We start from the raw sequence: 27,800 nt of genomic DNA, 5'->3' as shown, positions 1-27,800 counted from the left end.
GAATGATTGCTCTTGAATACAAGCGATGGGGATTCCTAGAAATACTCCAAGGTGACTTTACATAGGAGGAAGTTTATTTCTGGATCTGGTGGAGTTGAGAGCCCCTGTAAATTTGATTTTAGAGAAGAAATGAAAGATTGAATGGTACAGCATTTCCCCCATTGAAAAAGGTGTTTGAGGACATGATGGAGTTAATAAAGCAGTTGCTCAAGTCTCTTTCTGCTGAGACATCTAACTGACTTATCTCATCTTGATTGTGGGAGCCATTCCCACAATTGAATTGATGATGCATTCTTAAGGACACTTGATCCACTGCCAGAGAGGTCTAGAATTTTCTAACTTACTCTGTAGAAGAATGAAGCCTCTGTTTGAAACCCTTTACCTTTTGGGAATGCTGTTTCCTGGAGGGCTGGGATATGATAGGTGAGTGTAAAGTGGGTAGAGGGACTGATTATTATGATTCAGATTGTCTAAATTGAATGCTTTTTTCGGGATCAATGCAGCTGGCTTCTCCTTCCTTGATACTCATGTATACCACCATGAGATGAGAATAATAAAGACCACTGAAATTTATCATTGAATGGTAATAATCCTCTAATAATCCTTGAATAAATGAATAAATATATCAAACATTTCCTAACACAATGCATGACATATACCAATAGACATGTCATGTTTTGTGATTGGAAAAAGAAAATTGTAATAAAAATTATATATCCCTCATTTTCATAGTTTCTTAATTGGTGAATCAAATTATCCTAATTATTAAGAAAAATGTTAAAAAGACCAAATAATTTCACCTAGATATAAGTACCATTAATATTTTCAGATAGCTAGCTAATTATATATGCAGTACTATTTCTGAAATATTTCAGTTAAATTGTATTACAGAAATTTTCCTATGGCATTAACAATTTACTTAAAACATAGTTGAAATCACTAATAACATTCTATCATTTAGTCAATTCCTGCTCTTTCATTTTTATAAATAATGCTGTGATGAGCAACCAGCTACATTTTTTTTTTGGTTGCAAATCTTTGATTATTTCTCTAAGAAGTGGAATTACTGGGTCAGTGGCTGAGAAAAACATAAGGATCTTGCTATACATTGCCCAGTTACCCTCTAGAAAGACTGTATCAGTTTACACTTCCAGCAACAGTGTATGAAAGCACTTTTTAAGTGTTTGGCACATTGACAAGCAAAAAATACCCACTGTTGACTTCCTTTGTATTTTGTTGATGTACAATAAGAGTAAATATTTTGTCTTGCTTATTACTCATTTTATTATTTTACAAATTGCCCATTAATGTAATTTGCCCATTTTTGTGATCTCTCCCTATTCTTAATGAATTATAAGTTCTCTAAATACATTGAATACATTGTATTGAAATCTCTCTCTCTCTCTCTCTTTCTGAGTGTGTGTGTGTGTGTGTGTGTGTGTGTGTGTGTGTGTGTGTGTAGTTTCCTTATAAAGTGTGTTTTTCCCTTGTTCATACATAACTCATTATTTTGCTCATTTGGCATGTCTCATGAAGTATATGTGGTTTTAACTGGTATTTCCTCTTTTGCTTCATGGTTAAAAGAAATCTTGCAATGAACTTGCTCTCACATAACATAGAAACCCACTCCAATTTTTGTCCCACAGTAATAGTGTGACCTCAGCTTGTTCCTTATGTTTATAGACAGTTCAATTTCAGATATGTGCAGAGTCCAGGATCTCTGTAATATCAAAAACTTAAGTTTGACTATTTATTTCTCATTTTTTCCATTAGTTTACTTGGTTTCTTATAGATAGTGCATTTATTTTCCTTTCTGAAATTCCTCACCCATAAATTGGAAACAAAGACTCTTACATATTCTGCAGGGAAAACATGAAAAAAATTAGGCTGCTTAAAAATATCAAGAGCCTTAAAACATAAATCTTTTGGCCTAGTGTCCCTGCCTCTGGACATCTATACTAAGAAAATAAGCTAAGGTCTGAACGAGTTCTATGCAGCTCTGGGATGCAGCTTTATTTATACTACATATATTCTAATATTTGGAAACAACTTAAATGTCTATATTTGGTTATGTAAATGCCGATGTGTGATATAAGACAATGGAATATTATTCATACAATAGAAAAATAAGTATAAAATGTTTTAATAGTACAGGTAATGTATGTTTTAGGCTAAAAGAAAGAGGCAATATATAAATGTAATGGAGTACTTTGAAAAATAAAATAAAAATATGTACTAAAATGGTAATTGTTATCTCTGGTTGATGATATTCTTTCCCTTCCCTCAACTGTTATTCATTTTGCAAATATTGTACAATGAATGTTATAAAAAACTTTTATTTAAAAAATTAGATTCCAAGCCCAGGTTAAATAATGGAAGTGACTAGGCTCAGGCAGTGGGACTCAGGCAGTGGGACTCTACTAGCGGCTTCCATTGGATGGTTCCTCATGACTGCACTTGACCATGCTTGTCTTTATTGGCTGTTTTTATTTTAATTACTAGTTATTGATATAAAATATGTTCACTTTTATGTAACTCTCACCAACTCAAAACATATGTAAGCTGCAATCTTTGATAATCTTTATTCACTATGTATGATAATGATCTAGAGAATCTAAAATTAATAAAGATTACAAGCTTTGTAATATTTCTCTTGAGCATTTAGGAAGGTGGTCTCTGATATATTATGCATTGCATACATCCTAAAAAAGTGTTACTCTGTATAATCATGTGGGAATGATAGCAGTATCATTCGAATGGCTTGAAAATGTTCATCCTCTTTGATCTATTAGTTTTTCTTTCTGGAACGTAGCTCAAGGAAACAATAGAAAATGAGAACAAAGATTTATACAAAAAGTTATTATTTCTCGAATTATTTACAATGGTATAAAAACAAAAAGGGATATAGCTTTAATATCCAGCATAGAAGAAACTATTTAAATAAATGATACTATGTAACATATACTTACTGTCAAATAGTCTGTAACCATTAAGGAGTTTTTACTGGTTTGAGGAAATGTCTTTGGTAGAATATAGAATACAAAGAAACAAATACAAAATTACATATAGATATAATCTGCCCTGCATTTAAGAAAAATAGGACATGCCAAAATATCAGTAGTAGTTAACGCAGGGAGGTGGATTCATTGATAATTCTTTCTTCTCTTTTCTATTTTTTTTCCTCCTTTTTTGCCTCTCCATACTTTCTAAATTTTCCATGTTAGACATATGTTAATTTTGTAAGCAGAAAAATAAAGTTTGAAAATACAGAACTATCATGAAATATTCATGTAACGATTTCTTCACCAAGTATTTAAAAATACAAAATTTGACTCAATATTCATTAGGATTTTTTTTTGCCTCTTTATACATTCCAGTCAAAATACTCTCAGACCATCATCTTTGATCTGCAGACTTTATTAATAATGTACCCCAAAGGATCATTTTCTCTATTAAACATTTTATGAATTCCTGTTCAAAAAGAATACACAAAGTACAATCATCTTTTCATTTGATCAGTGAGATAAGACTGGTTTTAATTTGGGAGATTAGCCAGCTTTTTCCTCCCTCTCTACATGTATTATGCATCACCTAAGATATTGCCTAGAAACAGAGAATAGCCTTCTCTAAGTATATGGTTTAAGCATTCATTTGAACAAAGTATTAGAGTTTCTGAGGTTTAAGTAATGTGTTTTAGTTTCATCTACAAGGGATGCGCACTTTTAACATCAGGGACTTTCACTTAAATCCCAGACCACTCACTTTTTTGCATATGAAATGGACCCAGTTGGTCAATGCTTTTAGGAAGTAACAGACACATTTTGTAGACATTAGCCAAAAGTAAGGCAAATGCCTGAGGGTGTTAGGTTATCTTTGCTTAATTTATTCCCTTCAGTGCTATGGCATTGCCAGGGAATCCCAGCCCAACTGAAACAGGAATTCACTAGGTACAAACCCCGCTATTTAGTATATTTACTTTCCTAAACCGCTGAGTAGATAACTGATAAGGAAAAACCCAAACATTTGCTAAACTATGTGAAGAAAGGAAGAGGAGCCAGAAACCTTGTTCTCAACACTGCTGGGGAAGCATCATCAATGATGTTATTTCCTGGCAGGATAGGATGGGTCAAACAGCCAGTATGAGGAATAAGAGACAGGGAGTTGGGGGTTGGGGGCAGTTAAAAGAATATCCTCTTCATTTGCATCATTCCCTCTCCTCTTCCTATTCTGAGAAAGTATTAAAATGATTTTCTAGTCACTTTATAATACTTACTTTTATTCTCTATAGTCCCAAACAGAGGTAGACAATTTGGATAATTTTTTAGTTCCTAAAAGTAAACTACTTAATACTTCATCTTTATTTTCTAGGGTGTAATAAAAGAATAGTTAAACCTATGTAACAAAGTCTTCAGAAAAAAAAAAAAAAACTGGGATAATAGTATTTACCTTAAGAATTATTGTTACAATTAAATGAGGATAGATGATAAACAGACAGACATGATATAGATACCAAGTTTTTAAAACAGTTCCTAGCATACATAATTGCTAGTAAAATACTGGTTGTTATTATTGGCTATGCTTGAATTTGTAATTCTCCCTCTCCTGACCTTAATATACTTTGTGCACCATTTAATTGGCAGTTAATCAGGCACTAGTTTATCACACCTCCTGCTTTGTTATTTAATGGCTAAGTTATTTTGCTGTCCATGTGTTTATGTCTTATTGTCTTAAGTAGATTTTAAATTCTGCAAGAAAAATATCTGCTTTTCGATTACTACTATTACTCCTTTTGCACAGAGTAGTAAGAGTATATACACATTGGGTTGCTGAGTGAATTAAATAAGATAGTAATATAAAGTGCTTTGACCGTTGCCTAGCATATGGTGCTCAGTAGGGGTTAACTATTGTTATTATAAAACATATATATTTGCTGATTAATTTTTAGAGATATGAGATGTGCTCCTGAAAATGTATGTTAAAAATGAATTTTTATGAATTTTAACTACAATAGAAAATACATGTATTTTCTTTACAAAATGATCATCTTTTGTAAAGCAATCAGCCTCAACATATTGCTTGTACCAGTATATATATTTATATTAAAAGTTCTCACTTTGATGCATCCTTGTTTATTAAAAAATCAAATGAATGGTAAATATTAGAAATAGATTTGTGAATAACATGAAAAAGAAAATCGTTCCTCAACTATTACAATGTAAATAACATCTTCTTCTAAAATTCATTTTTATTGTTTTAACCAATTATTTGGACAATCCTATCTCATGAAGACATTGAGATTGTCTTTTCATTTGGACAAGCTAACAGGGCAAGCTTCATTCAACAATGTAATAAAAACATTTATAATTTTAATTTAGAGGACAAAGAGCTTCTGTTAGGTTCAAATTATTATTAATGTTACTGATAATTAACAATAATAAATGTAACTCTAAGTTTAAAGTGGAATTGTGTGGAGAAATTGATTTCCATTGGAGCAGCTTAATGGGGTACATGATGCTAAGTGAACTAGAAGAAAAATAAAATTAGGACTTACATAGATATGACTGGAACTTGAGTTTTAATTAATTCTATCAAAACATTTTGTAGTTTGGCATTGTTTGTGGATAATACTAGTTGAATGGCTAAATTATTCTTTGTACAATTTTTATTTTTAATACTATGCAGCTAAATAGGGCTTTTGTTTTGTTTTGAATTGTATTTTAACACTTACTAGGAATTGACTCTGTGACAGAAATTGTGCTCATTGTTAAACACAGATTAGCTTATTCGATCCTCAAAAAAATCCTTTGGGAAGGTACTATTATTATTCCCATTTACAAATAAAGAAATAAAAACTTAGAGAAAGAGAGGATACAATACTATTTTGAGCATCTTTTGAATACTCAAGAAAATGTAGAATAGATAAAAGTCATAAAAACATTAGCTACTTAGATCTCTAACACATTTCATTGCAATTCAGAATCACTATACAAGTTTGTACACCAGCAGCTCCAAAAGTTCATACTCCAATGCCATTAACATAGTAGTGATTCTGTACATATTTGCTGGGTAAATGAATTACCACTTAATATGCTCTCACAATAAAAATATAACCCCATTTCTTGCTTACAAACAGCATTTAAACTAGGAAACTAACACATTCAACGAATATTTGTGCAGCTTAGAGATAGAATATTAGCTGTGTGACTTACTAGCTCTGCGACTCTTTGCAAATTACTTAATTTCTCTTGGCCTCAGTTTCCTCATTTGTAACACATAGAGAATAACAATTTACAGAGTTGTAGTGAGAATAAAATTATATACTGTGCATGGATGTTTCTCTTAGGTGTGAGCACAATATCTGGTAAAGAGGAGACACTGAGTTGCTTTAGTAAGCTGTTTGTTAAAAAATAAACTATAAATAGACATTTGGAATAAGCACATATCTATTAAAAAGTTGAATGGATAGTAAATCATCCTCTAAAACAAAGCACCAAGCCAAGATAGGTTCACTGGTGAATTCTGCCAAACATTCAAGGAAGAAATTATACCAATTCTCCACAATCTCTTCTAGAAATAGAGGCAGAGAGAATACTTCCTATTTTATGAGATCAGTATTAGCTTAACAAATAATTAAAAGAAAAGAAATTTACAGACCAATATCTCTCATGAACACAGATAGAAAAATCCTTAATAAAATACTAGCAAATCAAATCCAGCAATGTATTAAAAAATTAGACACCACAATCAAGTGGAATTTGTCCCAGACATGCAAGGCTGGTTCAACATTAAAAAATCAATTAATATTATCCATCCTACCCACAGGCTAAAGAAGAAACATAACGTGATTATATAAATAGATGTAGGAAAAGCATTTGACAAAATCTATCACCCATTTTTTATTAAAAAGGTGGTAGGGAACTTCCTCAACTTAATAAACAGCTTCTCCAAAAAATCTACGGTTAACATTACACTTAATGATGAGAAACTAGAAGTGTTCCTCCTAAGGTTAAGGAAGGATGTTCCCTCTCACCACTCTTTTTCAATATTGTACTGGAAGTTCTAGCTAACATAATAAGACAAGAAAAGAAAATAAAGGTACCCAAATTGGGAAGAAACAAAACTGTCTTTGAAGATGACATTATTGTCAATGTAGAAATCAGAAAGAATCAACAACAACAAAAAAATCTCCTGGTAAAAGCAATTATAGCAAAGTTGCAGGATACAAAGTTTATATTAGAAAGTCAATTGATTTCCTATGTAACAGCAATGGACAAATAAAATATGAAATTAAAAACAAGTTATTATTTTCATTAGCACTCCTCAAAATAAAGGTATAAAGCTAGCAAAATTTGTACAAGATCTACATGGGGGAAACTAAAATACTCTAATGAAAGAGATCAAAGAAGAACTAAATAAATGGAACGTCTATGTTCATAAACAGGAAGACTCAATATTTTTAAGGTGTCAGTTCTTCCCAACTTCATAGCAAGTTATTTAGTGGTTATTGACAAAGTGATTCTAAAGTTTTTATGGCAAAGTGAAAGACCCAAAATATTCAACTCAATATTGAAAGAGAAGAACAAAGTCAAAGGACTGACAGTATCCAACCTCAAGACTTAATATAAAGCTACAGTAATCAAGACAGGTGTTATTGGCAACAAAATAAACAAAGCAAAAGGAGAAAACAGGGATTCCATAAATATACCTACATAAATATAGTCAAAAGTTCTTTGATAAAGGAACTAAATAGTCTTTTCAGCAAATAGTGCTGGAACAACTAGACATCCAAATGCAAAATAAGTGAATCTAGACATAGACATTGTACATTCACAAATATTAACTCAAAAAATATTGACCTGAATATAAAATGCAAAACTATAAAACTCTAGAAGATAACATAAGAGAACCCTAAATGACTTTGGGTATGCTGATGACTTTTTAGATACAACACACATGGCACAACCCATGAAAGTGAGAATTGATAAGCTAGACTTCATTAAAATTGGAAACTTCTACTCTGCAAAAGGCAATGTCAAGAAACAAGAAGACAAGCCACAAACTGACAGAGTATATTGGCAAAGCACATATCTCTTAAAGGATTGTTATCCAAAATATATAAATAATTCTTAAAACTCAACAACAAGAAAAGGAATAACTTGATTTAAAAAATGGCAAAAGACTTGAACAGACACCTCACCAATGAAAATACAAAGATAGCAAGTAAACATAAAACAGTCTACATCATATGTCACTAGGGAATTGCAAATTAAAACAACGAGGTAATACTACACACCTAGTAGAATGGCATAAATCCAAAACACTGACAACACTAAATGCTGACAAGGATGTGGAGCAACAGGAACTCTCATTTGTTGCTGGTGGGAATTCAAAATGTTATAGCCACTTTGGAAGACAATTTGGCAATTTCTTATAAAATAAACTCTTAGCATATGATCCAACTATTGCACTCTTTAGTATTTATCCAAATTAATTGAAAACATGTCAACCCAAAAACCAGTACAAGGATGTTTACAGCAGCTTTATTCATAATTGCCATATCTTGGAAGCAACCAAGATGTTCTTCAGTAGATAAGTATGGATAAATAAACTGTGTTATATCCAAACAATGAAATATTATACAGCAGTAATAAATAAATTAGCTTACTAACCCATGACAAAACATGGAGGAAACTTAAATGCATATTATTCAGTGAAAGAAGCTAATCTGAAAAGGCTGCACACTTTATGATTCCAACTATGCTACATTCTGAAAAGGCAAAACTATGGAGAAGTAAACAGAGCAGTAGTTGCCAGGGGTTAGGGAAAGGGAGGGATAAATTGGAAGAATATAGAGGATTTCTAAGGCATTAAAACAATTTTGGGCCTGGCTCAGTGACTCACATTTATAATCCCAGAACTTTCGGAGGCTGAGGCAGGAGGATTGCTTGAGGCCAAGAGTTTCAGACCAGCCCGAGCAACACAGTGAGACCTTGTCTCTACAAAAATTAAAAATAGCTGAGTGTAGTGGCTTGCACCTGCAGCGCCAATTACCTGAGAGACTGATAGGAGGGTACTCTGAGCCCAGAGTCCAAGGCTGCAGTTGGCTATGATCGTGCTATTGCTGTCCAGCTTGGGCGACAAAGTGAGACCTTGTTTCAAAAACAAAACAAAACAAGCTATTTAGTATTTTACTATAATAGTAAATATGTGTCATCAAACATTTGTCAGAATCCATTGAATGTGTAAAGAATGAGCTCTAATATAAACAATGGACTTTGGGTGATAATGATGTGTCAAAGTAAGTTCATTGATTCTAACCCATGTACCACTGTGGTGTGGGATGTCTACAGTGGGGAAGATTTTGCATGTGTGAGAATAGTGGGTATATGGGAACTACCTGCATTTTCTGCTTAATTTTTATGTGAACCTAAAAGTGCTCTAAATAATAAAGTTTATTTTAAAAAAGATAAACCACTGCATAAAAAGATAAGCCATTGCAAAAAGAATTAGTTCTCGCCATTATATGCAGTACAGTAGTTAATATTCCAGGGTCTTCAGTCAGACTTCAGTCAGGGTTTAAATCCCTAATAACACTTTCCCTGTGATTCAGTTTCTTCATCTCTGAAATGGAGATAATAAGAGTACCTATCTCAGAGTTTTAGAGAGAAGTAAATGAGATTTAAATTGCTTAGAACAGTGCATGTCTCATAAATTTCACTTTGATAAATCTTAGTTGTTATTTCATTTACAAACTTAGAAGTATTTTTATCTACAATATTTTATTGAATTATCTTAGCCTCCCTGCAAGGTTGGAATAATTGTCCTCACTCTACAAATGAAGAAACTTCATCTCAGAGTGGCTCAATGGATGCCCAAGGTCTCACAATTAGTAAGTCAGACAGCCAAAGATGCCAGCACAGGTCTTCGTCCTCCAAATCCTGTGCACACTGATTCTACTACCTTTTTCATCAACCCTCCAGCTCTCAGGATATCCCAGTTTCATCACTGCTTTTCATCTTACTTTCTTCCCTTTGTAGATCCTTAGCACAACACAGACAAGAGACTGTGGACAAGTCAGTGAGTCCACGGAGCCTGGAGACGTATTCCTATAACAAATACCACCCCATGGGAGAGGTAAGGAAGGACCCGTGGGGGGAGATTGGTGGTGTCACAACCTACTTTAGAACGGGCAAAGAATGGTTCACTATTAATGTGCATGCATTGGACAGGCTAAAAATGTGGCGTTAAGATCTGCCAGTACATCGAGTTCAAGGGATTCCTGAACATGTCCTCACCCACCACCACCATTGAAGCTGTAAAAGCTGGTGAGATGAAATGTTGAAAAACTAATAACAAAAAGAAAATGGACAAGAACGTCCCAATGAGCCAGTTCTGCTGTTGTGAACATGAACCAGAATTAACTGTCATTTTTGTTTCTCAAGTTCTCAGCAAGTTTAAGCCAGGCAGCATTGCTGTTTATATGGGTGTGAGGTGGAGAAGCCTTCTGATTGAATCATATGTAGCTGAAAACGTATTTCTTGTAAGATTTATGAGACACATGCAGCAGTTCTTAAGAGGGAAAAACTGTTTCTTTAAAGAAATATTTGTATTGCTATTAAGATAAGTTTGGTGGTTTCCTAAATTGGATACAGTAAAAAATTAGCTTCTACTTACATAAGTATGTGTATGTGTATATGTACAAATATACACATACACATATCTTTTTTGCGGTATAAATTTCTAAAAATAGAATTGCTGGGTCAAAGAATATCCACGTCTACATTTTTATATAAATGTGCAATTTATCCTTCACATGGCCTTTACCAATTTATTCTCTCAGCATTTGGGAATATATTCATATTTTCCAGAGTTTTTTTCGACAAGTACAAGAAAAGATGTACATTTTCTTGTACAGAAATCACCCCCAAAGTACTGAAAGTTCTACAATTTTGAAAAGGTTGAGTATGGCCCATGGACACTTTATGACCTGGTATTAGAGATGCATTCACACCTGGCTTGACCACTTGCTGGCAGTGTGACTTTCACAAAGACACTTAAACTTTTTAATCTTCAGCTTCCTCATCTGTGAAATAGGAATAGTAGTATCTATCTTGTAGCATTGTTGTGAGAGTAAATGAAATAAATAATACTACCATGAACTGCACAAGCAATACATAAAGAATATTTGTTGCTGCTACTGGCTGCTATTTGTAGCTCTCTCAAGACTTAAAGCATCTGAATTTGACCTAGTCCCATCACAGATACAACAACCCACGTAGTAAGCTGTTTCGCTTTTCAGTAAATAGACTGAAATGAAAACACCCTCACTTAAGTATTATTACTGTTATAATACAGTTTATCTCTATCTGTCCCATGCTAAAATAAATGTCAATTGAGATCTAAAAATTTTCAAATAGGATAGTTGTTATCCCTCAATTAACCATTATTTACTATAACTCTTGGTTGTTATCAGAGACATCAACCATATAGAAATTGATTGTAAGAGGTGTGAAATGCTGATGATTGTCTGAATATGTCTTATGTTTGTGAATTTTCTTATTGCATTCACTGTTACAGAACCCCATGTTATGGACTTCTAGTCCAAGGTATAAGACTTTTTCTAAGCACAACATAAGACTTGTAATTAAATCAGCAGCTATTCAGGTCTATTCAGTTGAATCAAAACAACAAACTTAGGACTTGATACAGAGACTTCTATTTGCATGTTGTGAGAAGGCCATACTCAGGTCTTCTCTAATATTGGAACCATGGTGTATTAGTCTGTTCTCACACTGCTATAAGGACATACATGAGACTGGGTAATTTATAAAGGAAAGAGGTTTAATGGAGTCACAGTTCCACATGGCTGGGGAGGCCTCACAATCATGGTGGAAGGTGAAGGAGGAGCAAAGTTATGTCTTACATGGCAGCAGGCAAGAGAGTGTGTGCAAGAGAACTGCCCTTTATAAAACCATCAGCTCTCCTGAGACTTATTCACTATCATGAGAACAGCACAAGAAAACTCGCCCCCCATCCCATGATTTAATTACCTCCCACCAAGTTCCTCCCATGACATGTGGTAATTATGGAAACTACAATTCTAGACGAGTTTTTTTGGGGGACACAATCAAACCATATATTCTGCTGCTGGCCCTTTCCATATCTCATGTCATCACATTTCAAAATCAATCATGCCTTCCCAACAGTCCCCCAAAGTCTTCATTCATTTCAGCATTAATGCAAAAGTCCATAGTCCATAGTCTCATCTGAGACAAGGCAAATCCCTTTCCCTATGAGCCTGTAAAATCAAAGGCAAATTAGTTACTTCCTAGATACAATGGGGATAGAGGTATTGGGTAAATACACTCATTCCAAATGGAAGAAATTGACCAAAACAAAGGGGCCATAGGCTCCATGCAAGTTTGAAATCCAATAGGGCAGATATTAAATCTTAAAGCTCCAAAATAATCTCCTTTGACTTCATGTCTCACATCCAGGTCATGCTGATGCAAAAGGTGGGCTCCTATAACCTTGGACAGTTCTGCCCCTGTAGCTTTGCAAGGTACAGCCCCACTCCTGGCTCCTTTCATTGGCTGGCATTGAGTGTCTGCAGCTTTTCCAGGTGTAAGGTGCAAGCTGTCAGTGGATCTACTATTCTGGGGTCTGAAGAATGGTGACCCTCTTCCCATAGTTCTACTAGGCAGTGCCCCAGTGGGACTCTGTGTGTGGGTTCCAACCCCACATTTCCCTTCTGTACTGCCCTAGCAGAGGTTCTCCATAAGGGCTTTGCCCTAGCAGCATACTTCTGCCTGGACATCCAGGCATTTCCATACCACCTCTGAAATCGAGGTGGAGGTTCCCAAACCTCAGTTCTTGAATTCTGTGTACCTACATGCTCAACATCATATGGAAGCTGCCAAGGCTTGGGCCTTTCACCTTCTGAAGCCATGGCCTGAGCTGTACCTCAGCGCCTTTTAGCAATAGTTGGAGCAGCTGAGACATACAGCACCATGCCCCTATGCTGCACAGAGCAGGGGGTCCCTGAACCAGGCCCATGAAACCAATTTTTCCTCCTACACCACCAGGCCTGTGATGGGGGGAGCTGCTGTGAAGGTCTCTGGCACATGCCCTGGAGACATTTCCTCCCTTGTCTTGGTGATTAACATTTGGCACCTCATTACTTATGCAAATTTCTGCAGCAGGCTTGAATTTCTCCCTAGAAAATGGGTTTTTCTTTTCTATGGCATTGTCAGGCTGCAAATTTTCCAAACTTTTATGCTCTGTCACCTCTTGAACACTTTGCTGCTTAGAAATTTCCTCCTCCAAATACCCTAAATCATCTCTCTCAAGTTCAAATTTCCACAGATCTCTAGGGCAGGGAAAAATGCCACCAGTCTTGTTGCTAAGGTAAAACAAGAGTCACTTTTGCTTCAGTTCCCAGCAAGGTCCTGATCTTCATCTGAGACCACTACAGCCTGGACTTTATTGTTCACATCACTGTCAGTATTTTGGTCAAAGTCACTCAACAAGTATCTAGGAAGTTTCAAACTTTCCCACATTTTTCTGTCTTCTATTGAGCCCACCAAACTGTTCCAACCTCTGCCTATTACCTAGTTCCAAAGTCACATCCACATTTTCAGGTATCCTTGTCGAAGCACCCTACTCTACTGGTACCAATTTACTGTATTAGTCCATTTTTACAATGCTATGATGACATACCCGAGACTGGGTAATTCATAAAGGAAAGAGATTTAATTGATTCACAGTTCAGCAGGGCTGGGGAGGCCTCAGGAAACTTACAATCATGGTGGAAGGAGAAACAAACAAGTCCTTCTTCATATGACAGCAGCAAGGAGAAGTACAGAGTGAAAGGGGCTGGGGGAAGCACCTTCTAAATCTGTCAGATCTTCTGAGACTTATTCACTATCATGAGAACAGCACAGGGAAAACCCACCCCCATGATTCAATTACCTCCCACAGGGTCCCTCCCATGATATGTGGCGATTATAGAATTCAAAATGAGATTTGGGTAGGGACACAGCCAAACCATATCACATGGACATCAGCAAAAGATATCACTGGGATCCGTAAAGATGAAAGAAAACCTCACAAAATAAGCCTAACCTGAAATTTCTGGCGTGATTGTGTCCCACATGAAAGCTAAGGCTGGTGGTCAATTGAAGGATGTGCTGTTTACAATGTTTCTGAAGTGTTATTGGAAGTTTATTCAAACTGTTAATTCTTAATAACTTATTTGTAAATTGCAATGGTAGATCCTAAGACTTGGTGACAGAGTAGATTATTAAAGAAAAGGAAAGGCGGGAGGTTTTGTTTTCGGTTTCTTTTACCACACAGCTGTTGCAATCTAGAGCAAAGATAACAAAGTTCAATGTGTCAGTAAAAGAAGCAGTTATCTTAATCAGAGGCATGCAAACAATCTTCCTATTGATAGCAACAGTCCTCCCTGGCTGTTTCAGATCTATCAGTGGATGAGAGAGATCAGTGAGAAGTACAAGGAAGTGGTGACACAGCATTTCCTAGGAGTGACCTATGAGACCCATCCCATGTATTATTTGAAGGTGAGTGAAAAGGCTGACAATTACCTTACTGGGACAATTATCCAATCTGAGGATATGTGTTTACCATGTAGGGAATCTAATCAGAATTATGGAAAAGAGGCCACAAAGAATGACTTTGCTTTTTCCACCCCAAACTGGATTGTTAAAGTTCAAAACTCATAGATGCTCTTGCCTTAATCATCTGGGTGAAATCAAGTTCAGGAGTGAAGAGAATCGAGATGGCTGCAAACTGGGAGAATTGGGTGGGACTAAGGGGGTAGGGCTGAAAAACAGCAGGGCCCAGAAGTGGACAATGTCCACTCATGGTTCAACCAGAGCCAGTTCACTTTTCATCTGTATTTTAAGTTGTTATTTTGTTTATATTTCTAAATTTTAAAATGTTCTTTTAAAAAAACAAAAAGTGTTTAAAAATCACAGATAACCTTCACTTTTAGTTTCTTCCTTTTACGGTTAAGAGAACAAAGATCCAGAGAAGTGAGGTGACTTGTGAAAGGCCATGCAGCCAGATGTCAGTGTAGCCAAGGGGCTGTAACCAGGTCTCCAGGGTCTCCTACCCCTTTTGCATACAACATGACCAAAAGTATTCGGGACCAAAAAGCCATTTTTCCACAGGGATAGGAAGTACCTCTGGGCTCCTGGTTCTAGACTAGTGATTTTCAATTCTGGCTGCACAGTAAAGTCACCTGGGAGCTTCCAATAATCCTTATGCCTAGACCCTACCTAATTTGGTTAGACATTTTGACCCAATTGTGTCAGGATGGGATAGGACATACTTCGAACACTCTCTAGGTGATCCTAGTGTGTAGCCAAAGTTGACAATCTCTGCACCAAACCTATGGTTTTCAAAGGGCAGTAGTTAAATCAGCAGCAGCATCACCTGAGGGCTCATTAGAAATGCACATTCTCAGGTCCCTGCAAAGGTCTACTGAATCAGAAACTCGGAGGCTAGAGCCCAACAATGTGTTTTAACAGATCTTCCTCTAGGCAATTCTGATACACACTCAAGTTTCAGAACCACACGGCATTGTTACACTTAATCATAGCCAAAAGGTTGAGTAGCGATACCACAGTGCATTTCTAACAAGTTCCTAGGTGATGCTGATACCACTGGTCCAGGACCACTCTTGAAGAACCACTATTAACGTACTACGGCATTAAGAACCAGCATTACTTAGCTCTTATTACCTAGTGTAGGTATGTTAATTTACAAAGCACAGCCCTAAATTTGAGAGTTAACTACATCTCCAAAAACAATATTGGCTCTGAAATAGGATTTACCAGGGATTATGTGAGCAACTAGTTGATGTATTAAACATGGGGCACCTGCCTACCTGAATTTCTATAGGCCATCCAAGTCTACACTAAAGCAGCCAAAAAGATACCTAAATATCCTCTGCCTGGGGCATATTATACAAAATAGAATGTGCACATAATAAAGAGTTGATAAAGATAAACACGCAACTAGCATACATGTACTCATAAAAAGGCTAATTATAAGACAACATTAAGGTAAGAGGTGGCTTAGGAATTGTCCTGACAGTTTGAAAAATTGGTGAGGGCTAAAAGAGAAAATTCTTTGAATATGATAGATCCAGCCATGTATTTATCTCAATTTGTAAGTTTCTCATAGAGAGGAAGAGAGCCTTCATCTGCCCACCTCCCAATGGTTTTCAACAAATAGCCCTGGTCTAGGCTATTTACAAATCCAAAACAGATGTGACTGTTCCGAGCATGGGAGTGTTAACAGCCTCTTCTCCACCAAAGAGAATCCACAATTAGCAGATTAATTCCCACCCACCCACCACTCTGAAAGAGGGGAATCTCAGTGAGGCTGCACTGATGTACAAGAATAGCAAATGGGGAGAAGGAAGGAAGATCGGGCTGGCAGAGAGTCAGGGAGTCTCTGAGGGGAAGGGGAATTTGTGTATTTTAATCCACTCGAAATTTCAAAAATTCTGAGACTGGGATTAATTTTTAAACACCTAGGATTCTTGAATATTACCTCTTGCACACTTCACCACTCTAAGTGAACCCTAAGTGCAAAGGTTTTATAAGGTTTGTACATATTTAGCCTCTTAGCTTGTGGATTAGGGGTTATGCTGTTATCTACAGTTAGGGAATAATTTAAGGTATAAAGAAGATCATTCTTTGGGTGGATACCATGGGGAGTCAGTGCGTGGTCCTGAGAACAACCATCAAGGTAACTGGCAGGAGAACAAGAGTGACGGAGGAAAGAATCATATTGATGGGTGTCTCATTAGCATACTTGCCTCCCTCTTGAAACCACAGAGTGGGGTAAAAAAGGGACCTGTTGGGGAATCAAAAATCTGATAACTTTGCACAGTGGCTTACAATAACAAGCAGTTGTTTGGTATTGGGGCATGGATGTCTTCTCTAGATCAGCCAATTGTCTGATAATCCCAAAAAGATCGTTTGGATGGACTGTGGAATTCACGCCAGAGAATGGATTGCCCCTGCTTTTTGCCAATGGTTTGTCAAAGAAGTAAGTGTCTTTAGCTTCCTCATACTGGTAAATCACCCCCATAAAATACCTGTCACTTCTTGGCTACTTACAAACCACACTTCTTTCACATGTTAGTGATGCAACTCTTTACTTTGCTAATCCTTAACCTCGAGTGAAATAAAATTAATGAGAAACTTCATTGAAAACTGAATTAATATTCTGATCTCTTTTGCATCCAAAATAATTTTTATTGGAGGGTAAACATATCTAAATATGGAAGACAATATGTCTACAGAGTCAGAGATGATTTTTAATCCTGGCTGTGCCTCTTTCTGATAGTATTTGGCAAATTTTCTAGTTTTTCATCTATAAAAAGAGTATAAAATAAGTATTTCATGGGTCTGTAGTGTGGATTAAGAGATTTAGCATATGGAAAATACCCAGCACAGTGAATTTCTGTGTATTCCTTACACTCCTCCCTTGAGAGAATAAGAAACTTTTAAAAGTAATATAGAATACTTTCTTGGCCAGTGTTTTCAGAAACCCAAAGACAGAGAAACCCATAGAAAGTAGTCCTCAGAGTGTTGTCCCCGGATCAACAGCATCAATACCAACTGCAAACTTACTAGAAATACAAAGTCTTGGGCTCCATTTCAAACATAGTGAATCAGAAATGCCTGATGACAAGGACAGCAGGAGGTGAATGGGGATAAGGGAGGGTAGAGGTCAGCAATCTGTGTCTTAACAAGTGCGAGGTGATTCTGATGCGTGACAAAGTTTGGGAACAACTACCGTAATAAGACAACTAGGAGGGCTTGGTGGCTGGAGGGTGGAGGTGTGATGTGCAGTCACCTCTTACAGTTAAGTTGAAATTGGTAGAAAATTAAGAGAAAAGATCCCTTCTCAAAATAATTCTCAGTGTTTCTCTCTTAAATTCCCAGATTCTGCAAAACTACAAAGACAACTCAAGGATACACAAGTTCCTTAGAAACCTGAACTTCTATGTCCTTCCAGTTCTTAACATAGATGGTTATATCTACACTTGGACAACCGTGAGTACACCATGTTTGGTCTTGGAATGCGTTCATGAACTAAAGCTCAGTTCACGTTAATTTTTCCAATGTTAGCCATTCCAGCTCTAAAAATATTTTTCACCTATGTAAAGAAAGGAATGCTATTTGGGATAAAAATCAGCTTAACATTTTTAATCAAACCATCTACATTAAGTTTAGGCTTGGGGAAGCCTAAAGCCTTTTTAGAGTTCAAGTCCATTATAGGTTTTTTCTTTGTTTTTTACTCTCCTGTTCCCTCTTCTTAATGTTTGCCTGCCACCCAATTAGGATTATATTAATAAAAATTCACATACCAACTTGCATCCATGTCAAATCAGTTCTAGAAGCATGAAGGGAATGAATAATGTATAAATACAAACCAGCCTACATTTTTTAATGCAATCATTCACACTCGGGCAAACATCACATAAAGGCTTTTTATGCACCAGACAACTGTCTCTTTAAAATGTTCCTAAAGATTTATCACTTCTCAAATCAGAGCCCCTATTTCTAGAGAGTATTCATTGCCTCTCCTTACCCATTGCTCCCCTAAGGAACTCAGGGGCCCCCTTCTCTGGAACAGCCTTTCTGCACTGGTGTATGAATCGAGTCCTCCCTCTGAGCTTCTCTGATGACACTTGTCTTTATTTGCATCTCCACTCATCAGTCTTCAGCTTCCAGAAATGTGCAGAGACCATCTCTGACACACCTGGAACAGCCTTTTTCCATCTGTCAAGCTATTTCCTTTTCATCCTGTATCACTTGGACATAACAAATGACTCCAAAACAAACATTCCCTGAGTAAGCAGCTCACGTCCACAGGCACTGCTAATCTGCTCATGAAGAAAAGGCCAAACTACTTCCTCCAATTTAATTGTTTACATGTATGCATACTTTGGGTTGTACAGATGTTCCTATTATTGGGGGCTGCTATCCCATCTGCAAGACTAAAAATTACACACACGAGCTGCCTAATGTTAAAGGGACGTTCTTCCAGATCATCCTAGGAAACATTTTTCATGTTCAAGGACCACCTATCATCACTAACACTGTGATTTATGAAATCTTAGAACAGCAACGTCCCTATGTTCCTCTGCTACAGGATCGTCTTTGGAGGAAATCCCGTTCACCCCATAACAATGGCACATGTTTTGGGACGGATCTCAATCGAAATTTCAATGCATCTTGGTGCAGTAAGTACATGCTTAGATGAATTATGAACAAATAAATAAAGCTTAGAAGAAAAGAGGTGACTTACTAAATATGTAATTTTCGAAAATAAACACCTAATCTGGTACAGCTTTCTGGGCTTCCTGATGAGTTTTATTCCCTCTAACAAGATAATATTATCTACATAGTAAGAGGTATCAATATTCAAGTACAGGACTCTCTTCAAGTGAGACTGGCTATACAAGAACACAGTAGAGCTAGACCAGTGTGAATATATTTCAAATCCATCCCTTTGTTTTTAAGTATATGAATTATCATAAAGAAAAGAAATATCAGAGACTTATCCTTGAAGACGATTTCATAGCAGGGGGTGGGCAGTAAACAAAGCAAACATTTTTCTCTCCTTATGGCATTTTCATCTTTCCAAATCTCAATATGCCCAGTGAATTGGAAGCAAATAAGGAGGAATGGCTGAGAACGTTGCCATTAACCAGATGGGAAGGGTTAAAATTGAGACTTGGCAGCTGTGTGGTCTTGAAAAATTGCTTCATCTCTCCGCTTTAGTTTTCTTTTATGTAAAATGTGGGTCACAGTAACCCTACCTTATCAGTAGGTTGTCGTGGGGATTAAATGGGATGCTACATAGGAAGTGTTGGGCACAGTACCCAGAAGGTAAGAAGTGCTCAACTGATCATTCTTATTATTCTTCATGAGGATTACAGATTACTATGTTCTTGCCAAATGCTCTAATGAGACTCAAGCTAGTAAGACATGAAGGAGAGATTTAAATCAAACAGACTATGTCAGAACCTTACCTAGGAACCCAAGAACTGTTTTCCAGACATTTGTTTCAGGGCCCACCACAGGTTCAAGTAAAAGATTACTAAAATGCCATTTGATTTTGCATCCTCTTTCCCCGGCCATGGAAGCATGGAGTTTGTTTCTAAATCCTAATGTTATCCCTTCTGCCATTCTGAGTTCCTTCTAGATTGGTAATCCTTCAGCAACTATCCAAGTTGACTAATTTAGCCAGGACTAACACAGAGAACCAAGGGGAAGCACGGATTCTACTCACAGATGCCCTGAGTCTGGATGATTCCTTGCCATTGGTCATTTCCAAACTGAGATCATGAAGCCTTCTTTGTGGTTTCTTTCATATTCTAGGTATTGGCGCATCTAAAAACTGCCAAGATGAAACATTCTGTGGGACAGGGCCATTGTCTGAACCAGAGACTAAAGCTGTCGCCAGCTTTGTAGAGAGCAAAAAGGATGATATTTTGTGCTTCCTGACCATCCACTCTTATGGGCAGTTAATTCTCACACCTTATGGCTACACCAAAAATAAATCAAGTAACCACCCAGAAATGGTGAGTCCACAGCACCAAGGCCTCCAGAAAAATCTCAGCAAGACCTCTGCCTTCCTTTTTTTTGATTTCCATTTCCAAGATTTTGGCTCCAGCCGCCCTTTTGTTCTCTCTGCTTATCCTTACATTCTTTTTCCTGCTTTTGCACCTTGCCAGAAGCCTGCTGGGAAGGCTTCAGGTTAAATGCTGCTTTACCTACATTAATTAACTACCTGTTTCATAAAGTGTCAAGTTGGGAGACATCTTAGGTATTCATCTATAATATAAATGAGATGATTATGTTAATAATCTGCAGGAATGCACTTTCATTTCTGTAAATTCTCTTGAAGCTTCATTCAGCAATTACAGCTTTTGAACCGTGCTTTCAAGAACTTGCCAGCTGTTAGTGGAATATGGCATATCTAAAATAACACAGCTAAATAATATCTGCTCTCTTCTCTGCTAAACACAATGCTCTATTTTCTTCTAAACTCTTCCTTCAGTATTTGCCTAGGATTATTTGTAAGGGGAAGTGCCAGCGAAATGCAAGCTGGAGCAGGGAAACTGTATTCTGTTTTATCCGGGTCCTGCTCTGAAGCTGTGTTTACCCAAGCACTGTTGGGCAGAATTACTGAGAAGGACTGGGCTCTTTGCCCTTTTGTGAACCAGAGGACAACAGACACAAGTCAGAGAGGGTAAATTTAGAATTGCTAATTGTAATATTTGTTTTCCGTTTAATTTTTTCCCATTTTTAATTGTAGCAAAATAAACAAAATCTACTATCTTAACCATTTTTAAAGTATACAGTTCAGTAGTGTTAAGCATATTCACATTGTTATGCAGCCAATCAGTGGAACTTCTTCATCTTGCATAAATTGAAACTATGCCCATTAAACAACTTTCCATTTCTTCCTACATGAGTCCCTTGCAACCACCACTCTACTTTTCATCTCTCTGAATTTGACTACTCTAGATACCTCACATAAGGAAATCATGTAGTATTTGTCTTTTTATGACTTGCTTTCATTAAACATATTATCCTTAAGTTTCCCCATGTTGTAGAATGTGTCTGAATTTTCTTCCTTTCTAAGGCCAAATAATATTCCGTCATGTGTATACAGTACATTTTGTTCATCCCATCCATTTATCTGTCAATAGACACTTGGGTTACTTCCACTTTTGGCTATTATGACAATATTGTGAATATGGGTGGGCAAATCTCTCTTAAGACTCTGCTTGTAATTGCTGGTCACATGGCAATTCTATTTTTAATTTTTTGGGGAACCACCATACTGTTTTCCATAGAGGCTGCACCACTTGATATTCCCACCAACAGTACATAAGGATTTCTCCACATTCTTGCCAACACTTGTTATTTTCTGTTTATCTTTTTTAAAAAAATGCTCCTTTTTATATGCAAATGCTGAGAAGGAGTGGGCTAAGTTTGCTCTTTTCTTAATATCACAGAGCCCTGATGACCTCTTGGTTAGGTTACACCTCCTGCACATCTCCCTCTGGAGCATGACCCACAAGGCCTGAACACTAAAAGAAAAACTACTATAGATCTCTGTTGGAGGGAGCCCCCAGCAGAGGGTCTCCCAACAGTCAAAAATATCCAATAATACCCAAGGATCTTTCTTGCAATTATTTTTTCTTTTCTTTGTCCAGGAACATTTGTATTACATGATCATTTTGTAACATGTGGAAATAACTAACATCTGCCTAGATCTCTACAATTTACAAAGAGATTTGCAGCTATTATCTCATTTGACCCTCATGATAATATATTACCTTCACTTTGTAGTGTAGAAATGGAAACCTGAGTTAACTTTATCTTCAGAACTCTATAGATAGAAAGTGGTTGGGCCCAGGTTGGAACTCATGCCTTTAGACTCCAGAGGCCACATTCATCATCCTCTGCTGGCCACATTCACCACCTCACACTGCCTCTCTCTGCTCAGAAAGGATGTGCAACTTCTAGGAGCTATTATCAGCTAGATTCCCAGTCAACTATGCACTATTTCCTTCTCATTTGTGAGCCCTGGAAGTTCTAATTCTTCAATAAAGAAATCTACAGAAACAGACATCTCAATCAAGAAGCCCAGAATGCTCCTTTTCCCCCCGATATTTGTTGTAGATTTCCTACTTTCTGCTTAAAGGGATCTGTGAAAAACACAAATGAATCTCCAAAGACAGGTAATTAGAGATCTTTGATGGAAAGAGGTCTTCCACCAACAGAAAAAGGAGGCTAGTATATTCTAGTATTTTTCTTGGGTACTTCATTTCTATTTAGTTCAGGAAAACAGATACTATGTGACCATTTTGCAAAGTTTGTAACAAAAGGTTAAAGGATCTTGTGCTGCAGATAGCTGCTTGCTTAGAGCCCTGTGCTATGTGGCCAGAGGCTAGAAGGAAAAAGACAACAGGAAGGGCCTCAGGCAACGGCACCACCACTGCTGGACAGTGACTCTAAGAAGGAAATAACTGGCAACTCCATGGCACTATATGCAGAAACCTGTAAGTCAAATTGAGAAAGATGGCTTCAATTCTGTATCTCTTACAGTCCAGGTGCTGAAGGATTCACATAAGCAGTCATCTCCCAGCCTGTGCAGTAGAAAGACAGTGTGAATATTTTACCACCATGTGTCTACCTTATTGAAGCTACTTAGCAGTGTTTTCAGGTTCTTGGGGGCAAGCTTTAATAGAGTACACAAAGACACAGAATCAAGCCTACTGCTCTAAGGAGATTTCCATCTCTAGTACTATTTACAAGCAGCAGAGACCAGTAATTAATCTCTATTATTTACAAAACAAAAAGTTTATAGAAATCATGGTAAATATTATACTACATGATAGACAGCTTGGCAATCACTATGTGTAGAAGAAACATAACTATATATAGCCTCTTCCTAAACTGCTCTGGAAATTAGAATAGCTATAAGAATTCTAATGTTTTACATGCTTACATTCTTTCCATTTGAACTCTCTTTGTATCAACCTCTGTGCTCCATCCCAAGCTCCGTTGCCCCCACCCCCATCAGGCCAGGGCTTTATTCAACCATTATGTGTGCCTGCCTGTGAATACATGCTTACAGGAAATTCTCTGGGCCCAGAGAAGGAGTTGTTAAGCAGGCCAGAGGTTTTTAGAAAACATATGTTATGTACTATTGGCAAAGGAGTTTTTATTATTTTTATTAAGAAGTACCCATAAGCTGAGAAAAAACGGCAGCAGAGAAACTGACTCTATTATAGCCTTGCAATATAGTATCAGAAGGAGAGAGAAGTTCAATCAGGAGCTCCACCTCCAGAGACAGAAGTTGAATTCAGAAGTCTAGGGGATTTCCATTTTATCTTCTCAGGAAGGCCCAAATAGCTAAGCTGAGGATCACAACTGAATGCCTCTCATATCTATTTCTTACTCCTGTCTGCTTCCCCATAGTAATTGCTCATGGAATTATTGAAATAGAACTCAAAAGTTCTTTTATCAACAAAGAAGGATAAACTGGGAAGACTGTTTCCTACCCCACAGCCAGGATTTGAGGGAAGGGAATGATATCAGATAAAATAAATGATGGCTGGCAACGAGGAAAAAAAAATTGTTGTATAGGGTGAGCTGCAGGAAAGAAAAAAAAGCAAGGAACCATTTGGATAGTAAGTGTAGGGTGGGTCTGATGCACCTATTCCAAATGAAAGGTAAGGCCCCACATGGACCAGTTAGCATGGCGTTCTATTTAAAACACACACACGCACGCACACACACACACACATACACACACACACGAGAATTAAAATAATTAAAAGAAATTCATAGCTCTGCTAGAGACCTTAAAGAACTTCAGAAGGGAGGGTAGTTGGTAAATCCCAACACTTTTCTCAGGCCCCTTCTCTCAACTTCATCACATACAGTTGCTACCCTGAATCCTGCCCACCACTCACTCTCATTTCCTTACCAGAATTTCTCTCTCCAGCAGACTGCTCTTGTGCCTCTTCCCAGTGTAAACTATTAAACCAGCTTTTTTTTTTTTTTTTTTTTTTTTTTGAGACGGAGTTTCACTCTTGTTACCCAGGCTGGAGTGTAATGGCGCGATCTCGGCTCACCGCAACCTCTGCCTCCTGGGTTCAGGCAATTCTCCTGCCTCAGCCTCCTGAGTAGCTGGGATTACAGGCATGTGCCACCATGCCCAGCTAATGTTTTGTATTTTTAGTAGAAACAGGGTTTCACCATGTTGACCAGGATGGTCTCGATATCTTGACCTAGTGATCCACCTGCCTCGGCCTCCCAAAGAGCTGGGATTACAGGCGTGAGCCACTGCGTCCGGCCTAAACCAGCTTTTTTAGCCTCTCCTACCCATTATCCCAATTCTGGATAACACAAACCCAGGAACTGAGGCAGACACAGAATCCGTTTTTAGGAATTGAGGGAGGAGAAGGAGAATGGCCAAAGATGGAATGCTCAGTAGTGAGTGGAGAAAAGGCAAAGAGCTTTCACGTATGTTTGACTGAGTGTTTTTCTTTGATCTTAGTCATACATAGAAAGCCCCAAGTGCCTTAAGAATGCTGCCCACAACTGTCCAGTATGATCCCCCCAACCTCTTTACTGCCATTGCCTTATTACCAACAGAAATATTCTTCCTTTTGAATTTCACTGGGCCAGTTCCCTCTCCACACAAGCACTACTCTGCAACATCTCAGGGTTCAGCTGGACAATACAAAGCTGGGAGAAAGAGACAGAATCTAAAACAAGGCCTCTCCCTTCCCTAGTCAGGCATTCGGGGAGCTGGTGCATCTGGAGCGCAGTCAGGCAGCCCTGAGGGGCAAAGCTATGGCAGATCACAGTGCAGGCAGGAAGGGAGACTGTCAAGGGAAACAGTGGGATATACCATCCGATGGGTAGAACACACATGTCTAGGCTGGGGAATACCTAGAGGGTCTGTTGGCGAACCAAGGTGAGATGCATCAGAAGGTCACTAAGCCCAGCCAGTAGACTTAGGCCTCAGTTAGTGACACTGATCTCAGGAAAGGGGCTGCGGAAGTGAAGTGGTGGTAGGTGTAGGGATGGGTATGACTTCCAGCTCTGAAATTCTATGAGAGATAAGAATCAAACACTATAATGAAAAGGAAGGGGGGCGGTCAGAGAGAGGTATGAAAAAAGGGCCATAGGGATTCAAAGCAGGGAGAGATAGAATTCAATTGGAGGGATCAGGTAAGGCCTCTTAAAGAAGTTGGCACTTGAAAAAGTCATTTGAGGCTGGGCAGAATTTCAACAGGGAAAATGAGTTTTTGACTATCATCTAGAGTGGATGACAAAATACAGTGTTGGGAAGGTGGGTTAGAGTCATATTAGAGAGGATCTCAAAATCTAGGCTGAGAAGTTTGTACTTAGTTCAGTGAGCAACCAGGGGTTAGTGAAGACTTTTCCAGGGGATCATGATCGTAGCTGTACACTGCAAAATTTCATCTGGAAGCCAGGTGGGATCACTTGGAAGAAGGATTGGTGAGAGAAAGGGAAATCTGTTAGAAGATGCAACAGACCAGTTCAGAGATAATGAGTGTGACATAGAATGATGGCACTGGAAATGCAACTTGGCAACTGTTTTAGAGAAGGAATATCAGAGATGTCTGCAGACTTCTACACGTGTGTTTGGGAGAGCATGCAAGCCCAGAAATATGAAAGTCAAAGCAGCCTTATTAGTGGGAGAGATGGTGAAATTGAATTTGAGTGTGTTATATCTGAGGTACCAGCAGGCTACCTAGGTGTAGACATCCAACGGGAAGTTGGAAAGGTGGCCCAAAAACTCTGGAGATGAATCTGGACAAAACAGCAAAAGCTTGGATTGTTGGATTTATTTTAAACACCAGATATCTGTCTCTTCATTTCCCACCTACAGATTCAAGTTGGACAGAAGGCAGCAAATGCATTGAAAGCAAAGTATGGAACCAATTATAGAGTTGGATCAAGTGCAGATATTTTATGTAAGTATCTTTTTTTGCCTTTTCAATAGTATCTAAGGCACAAAAGAAGTCAGTAGACTTTGGATGGTAAGATAGGCAGGAGAGGAACAGAAGAGTTCCTGGGATCAACAGGGAGTTGTACAAATCAAAATGACCAAGGATAAAAGAGAGTCTGTACAAATCCAGAATTATACTCTCTAGGGATAAGGTATGAACTAAAAGGAAAAGAATTAATGTGCTGGCTCAGACCAGAACTTCCCCTGGCTTCAGTTAAAAAGAGCTGGCAAGCCAGAAGGCACAGGAGTTAACAGGAAGGACATTGTCCGCTGCCCTTTGGTCAGTCCATTCAGTTCCCAGAGGACCCATAAGGCTAAGAAAGCCCTGGAGAAAAAAATCTAAAGGCAAGAGTTTGGTTGAAAGGAGAGTGCACTGTTTCTCCCGACCCCAACCTCTACCTTCTCCACCCTTCTTGAACCCCCCTCTAAATAATACTTGTACAATATTTTTCTTGTGGGTCATTTTGTTTCTGTTTTTTTCTTTATATGACTCACTTCACTCTTTCCAGGCAATATTAGGTTGCCAAGTCATTGACTCAGCTGAGAAACTTTAGCCAAATCTCCCTATGTGCCAGACACAGTGCCAGGTATGATGGGGGACAGAGATACTGAATAAGATGTGGTTCCCACCCTACAGAGCTTACAAGCAAGGAGAAAAAGAAGACAGCTATTTCTGGGACCCTGAAAGAGTTTATTTTACTAAGTGAACCTTTAGTTCTTGGAATGGCTATAGAAATCTGTTTTTTCAAAGTACGACTTCTACCTCTGCCTTCATGTTTTCACCTGTAGATTCCTCATCAGGGTCTTCAAGAGACTGGGCCCGAGACATTGGGATCCCCTTCTCATACACGTTTGAGCTGAGGGACACAGGAACATATGGGTTTGTTCTGCCGGAAGATCAGATCCAGCCCACCTGTGATGAGACCATGGAGGCTGTGCTGTCAGTCCTGGATGATGTGTATGCAAAACACTGGCCCTCAGACAGTGGTGGAAGGGTGACACCTGCCATGGTCCTGCTGGGCCTGCTGATGTCCTGCATGTCTCTTCTCTAAGTGCCTTGTGCCCAGGCCTGCTCAACCCCAGTGACATGGGTATGACTGGAGGAACCATGTGCTATGGTTGTAGAGAAACCAAATAATTTAACTGAAAATACTTCCTATTTCAATAAAGAAAAATCATGTCCA

At 37.9% G+C, this 27,800-nt stretch overlaps 1 protein-coding gene across 1 annotated transcript; it reads left to right on the top strand.

The window, feature by feature from the left end:
- The first annotated feature begins 89 nt into the window (after positions 1-89).
- Positions 90-27,800, top strand: CPO (carboxypeptidase O). The gene is made up of 9 exons (XM_032278471.1): positions 90-423; positions 10,038-10,134; positions 14,478-14,579; positions 16,978-17,082; positions 17,985-18,095; positions 19,198-19,288; positions 20,430-20,632; positions 26,497-26,581; positions 27,406-27,800. The coding sequence occupies exons 1-9, from the start codon at positions 356-358 to the stop codon at positions 27,666-27,668; spliced, it is 1,125 nt and encodes a 374-aa protein (XP_032134362.1). The 5' UTR covers positions 90-355; the 3' UTR covers positions 27,669-27,800.

This window comes from Sapajus apella, unplaced genomic scaffold (genome assembly GCF_009761245.1).
Source record: "Sapajus apella isolate SASKATOON/1434 unplaced genomic scaffold, GSC_monkey_1.0 scaffold10, whole genome shotgun sequence".
In the NCBI taxonomy this organism is placed as follows: domain Eukaryota; kingdom Metazoa; phylum Chordata; class Mammalia; order Primates; family Cebidae; genus Sapajus; species Sapajus apella.
The sequence above is the reverse complement of the archived record's forward strand: the minus strand, read 5'-3'. Positions and strand labels throughout refer to the sequence as shown.

What these genes read in the sequence shown, in the direction of transcription:
- CPO (XM_032278471.1), top strand. Translation starts at nt 356, where the DNA reads ATGAAGCCTCTGTTTGAAACCCTTTACCTTTTGGGAATGCTGTTTCCT. An exon ending in AATACCACCCCATGGGAGAG is followed by an intron (nt 10,135 to 14,477) that starts GTAAGGAAGGAC and finishes TGGCTGTTTCAG; the next exon opens with ATCTATCAGTGGATGAGAGA. An exon ending in TTTCAATGCATCTTGGTGCA is followed by an intron (nt 19,289 to 20,429) that starts GTAAGTACATGC and finishes TTCATATTCTAG; the next exon opens with GTATTGGCGCATCTAAAAAC.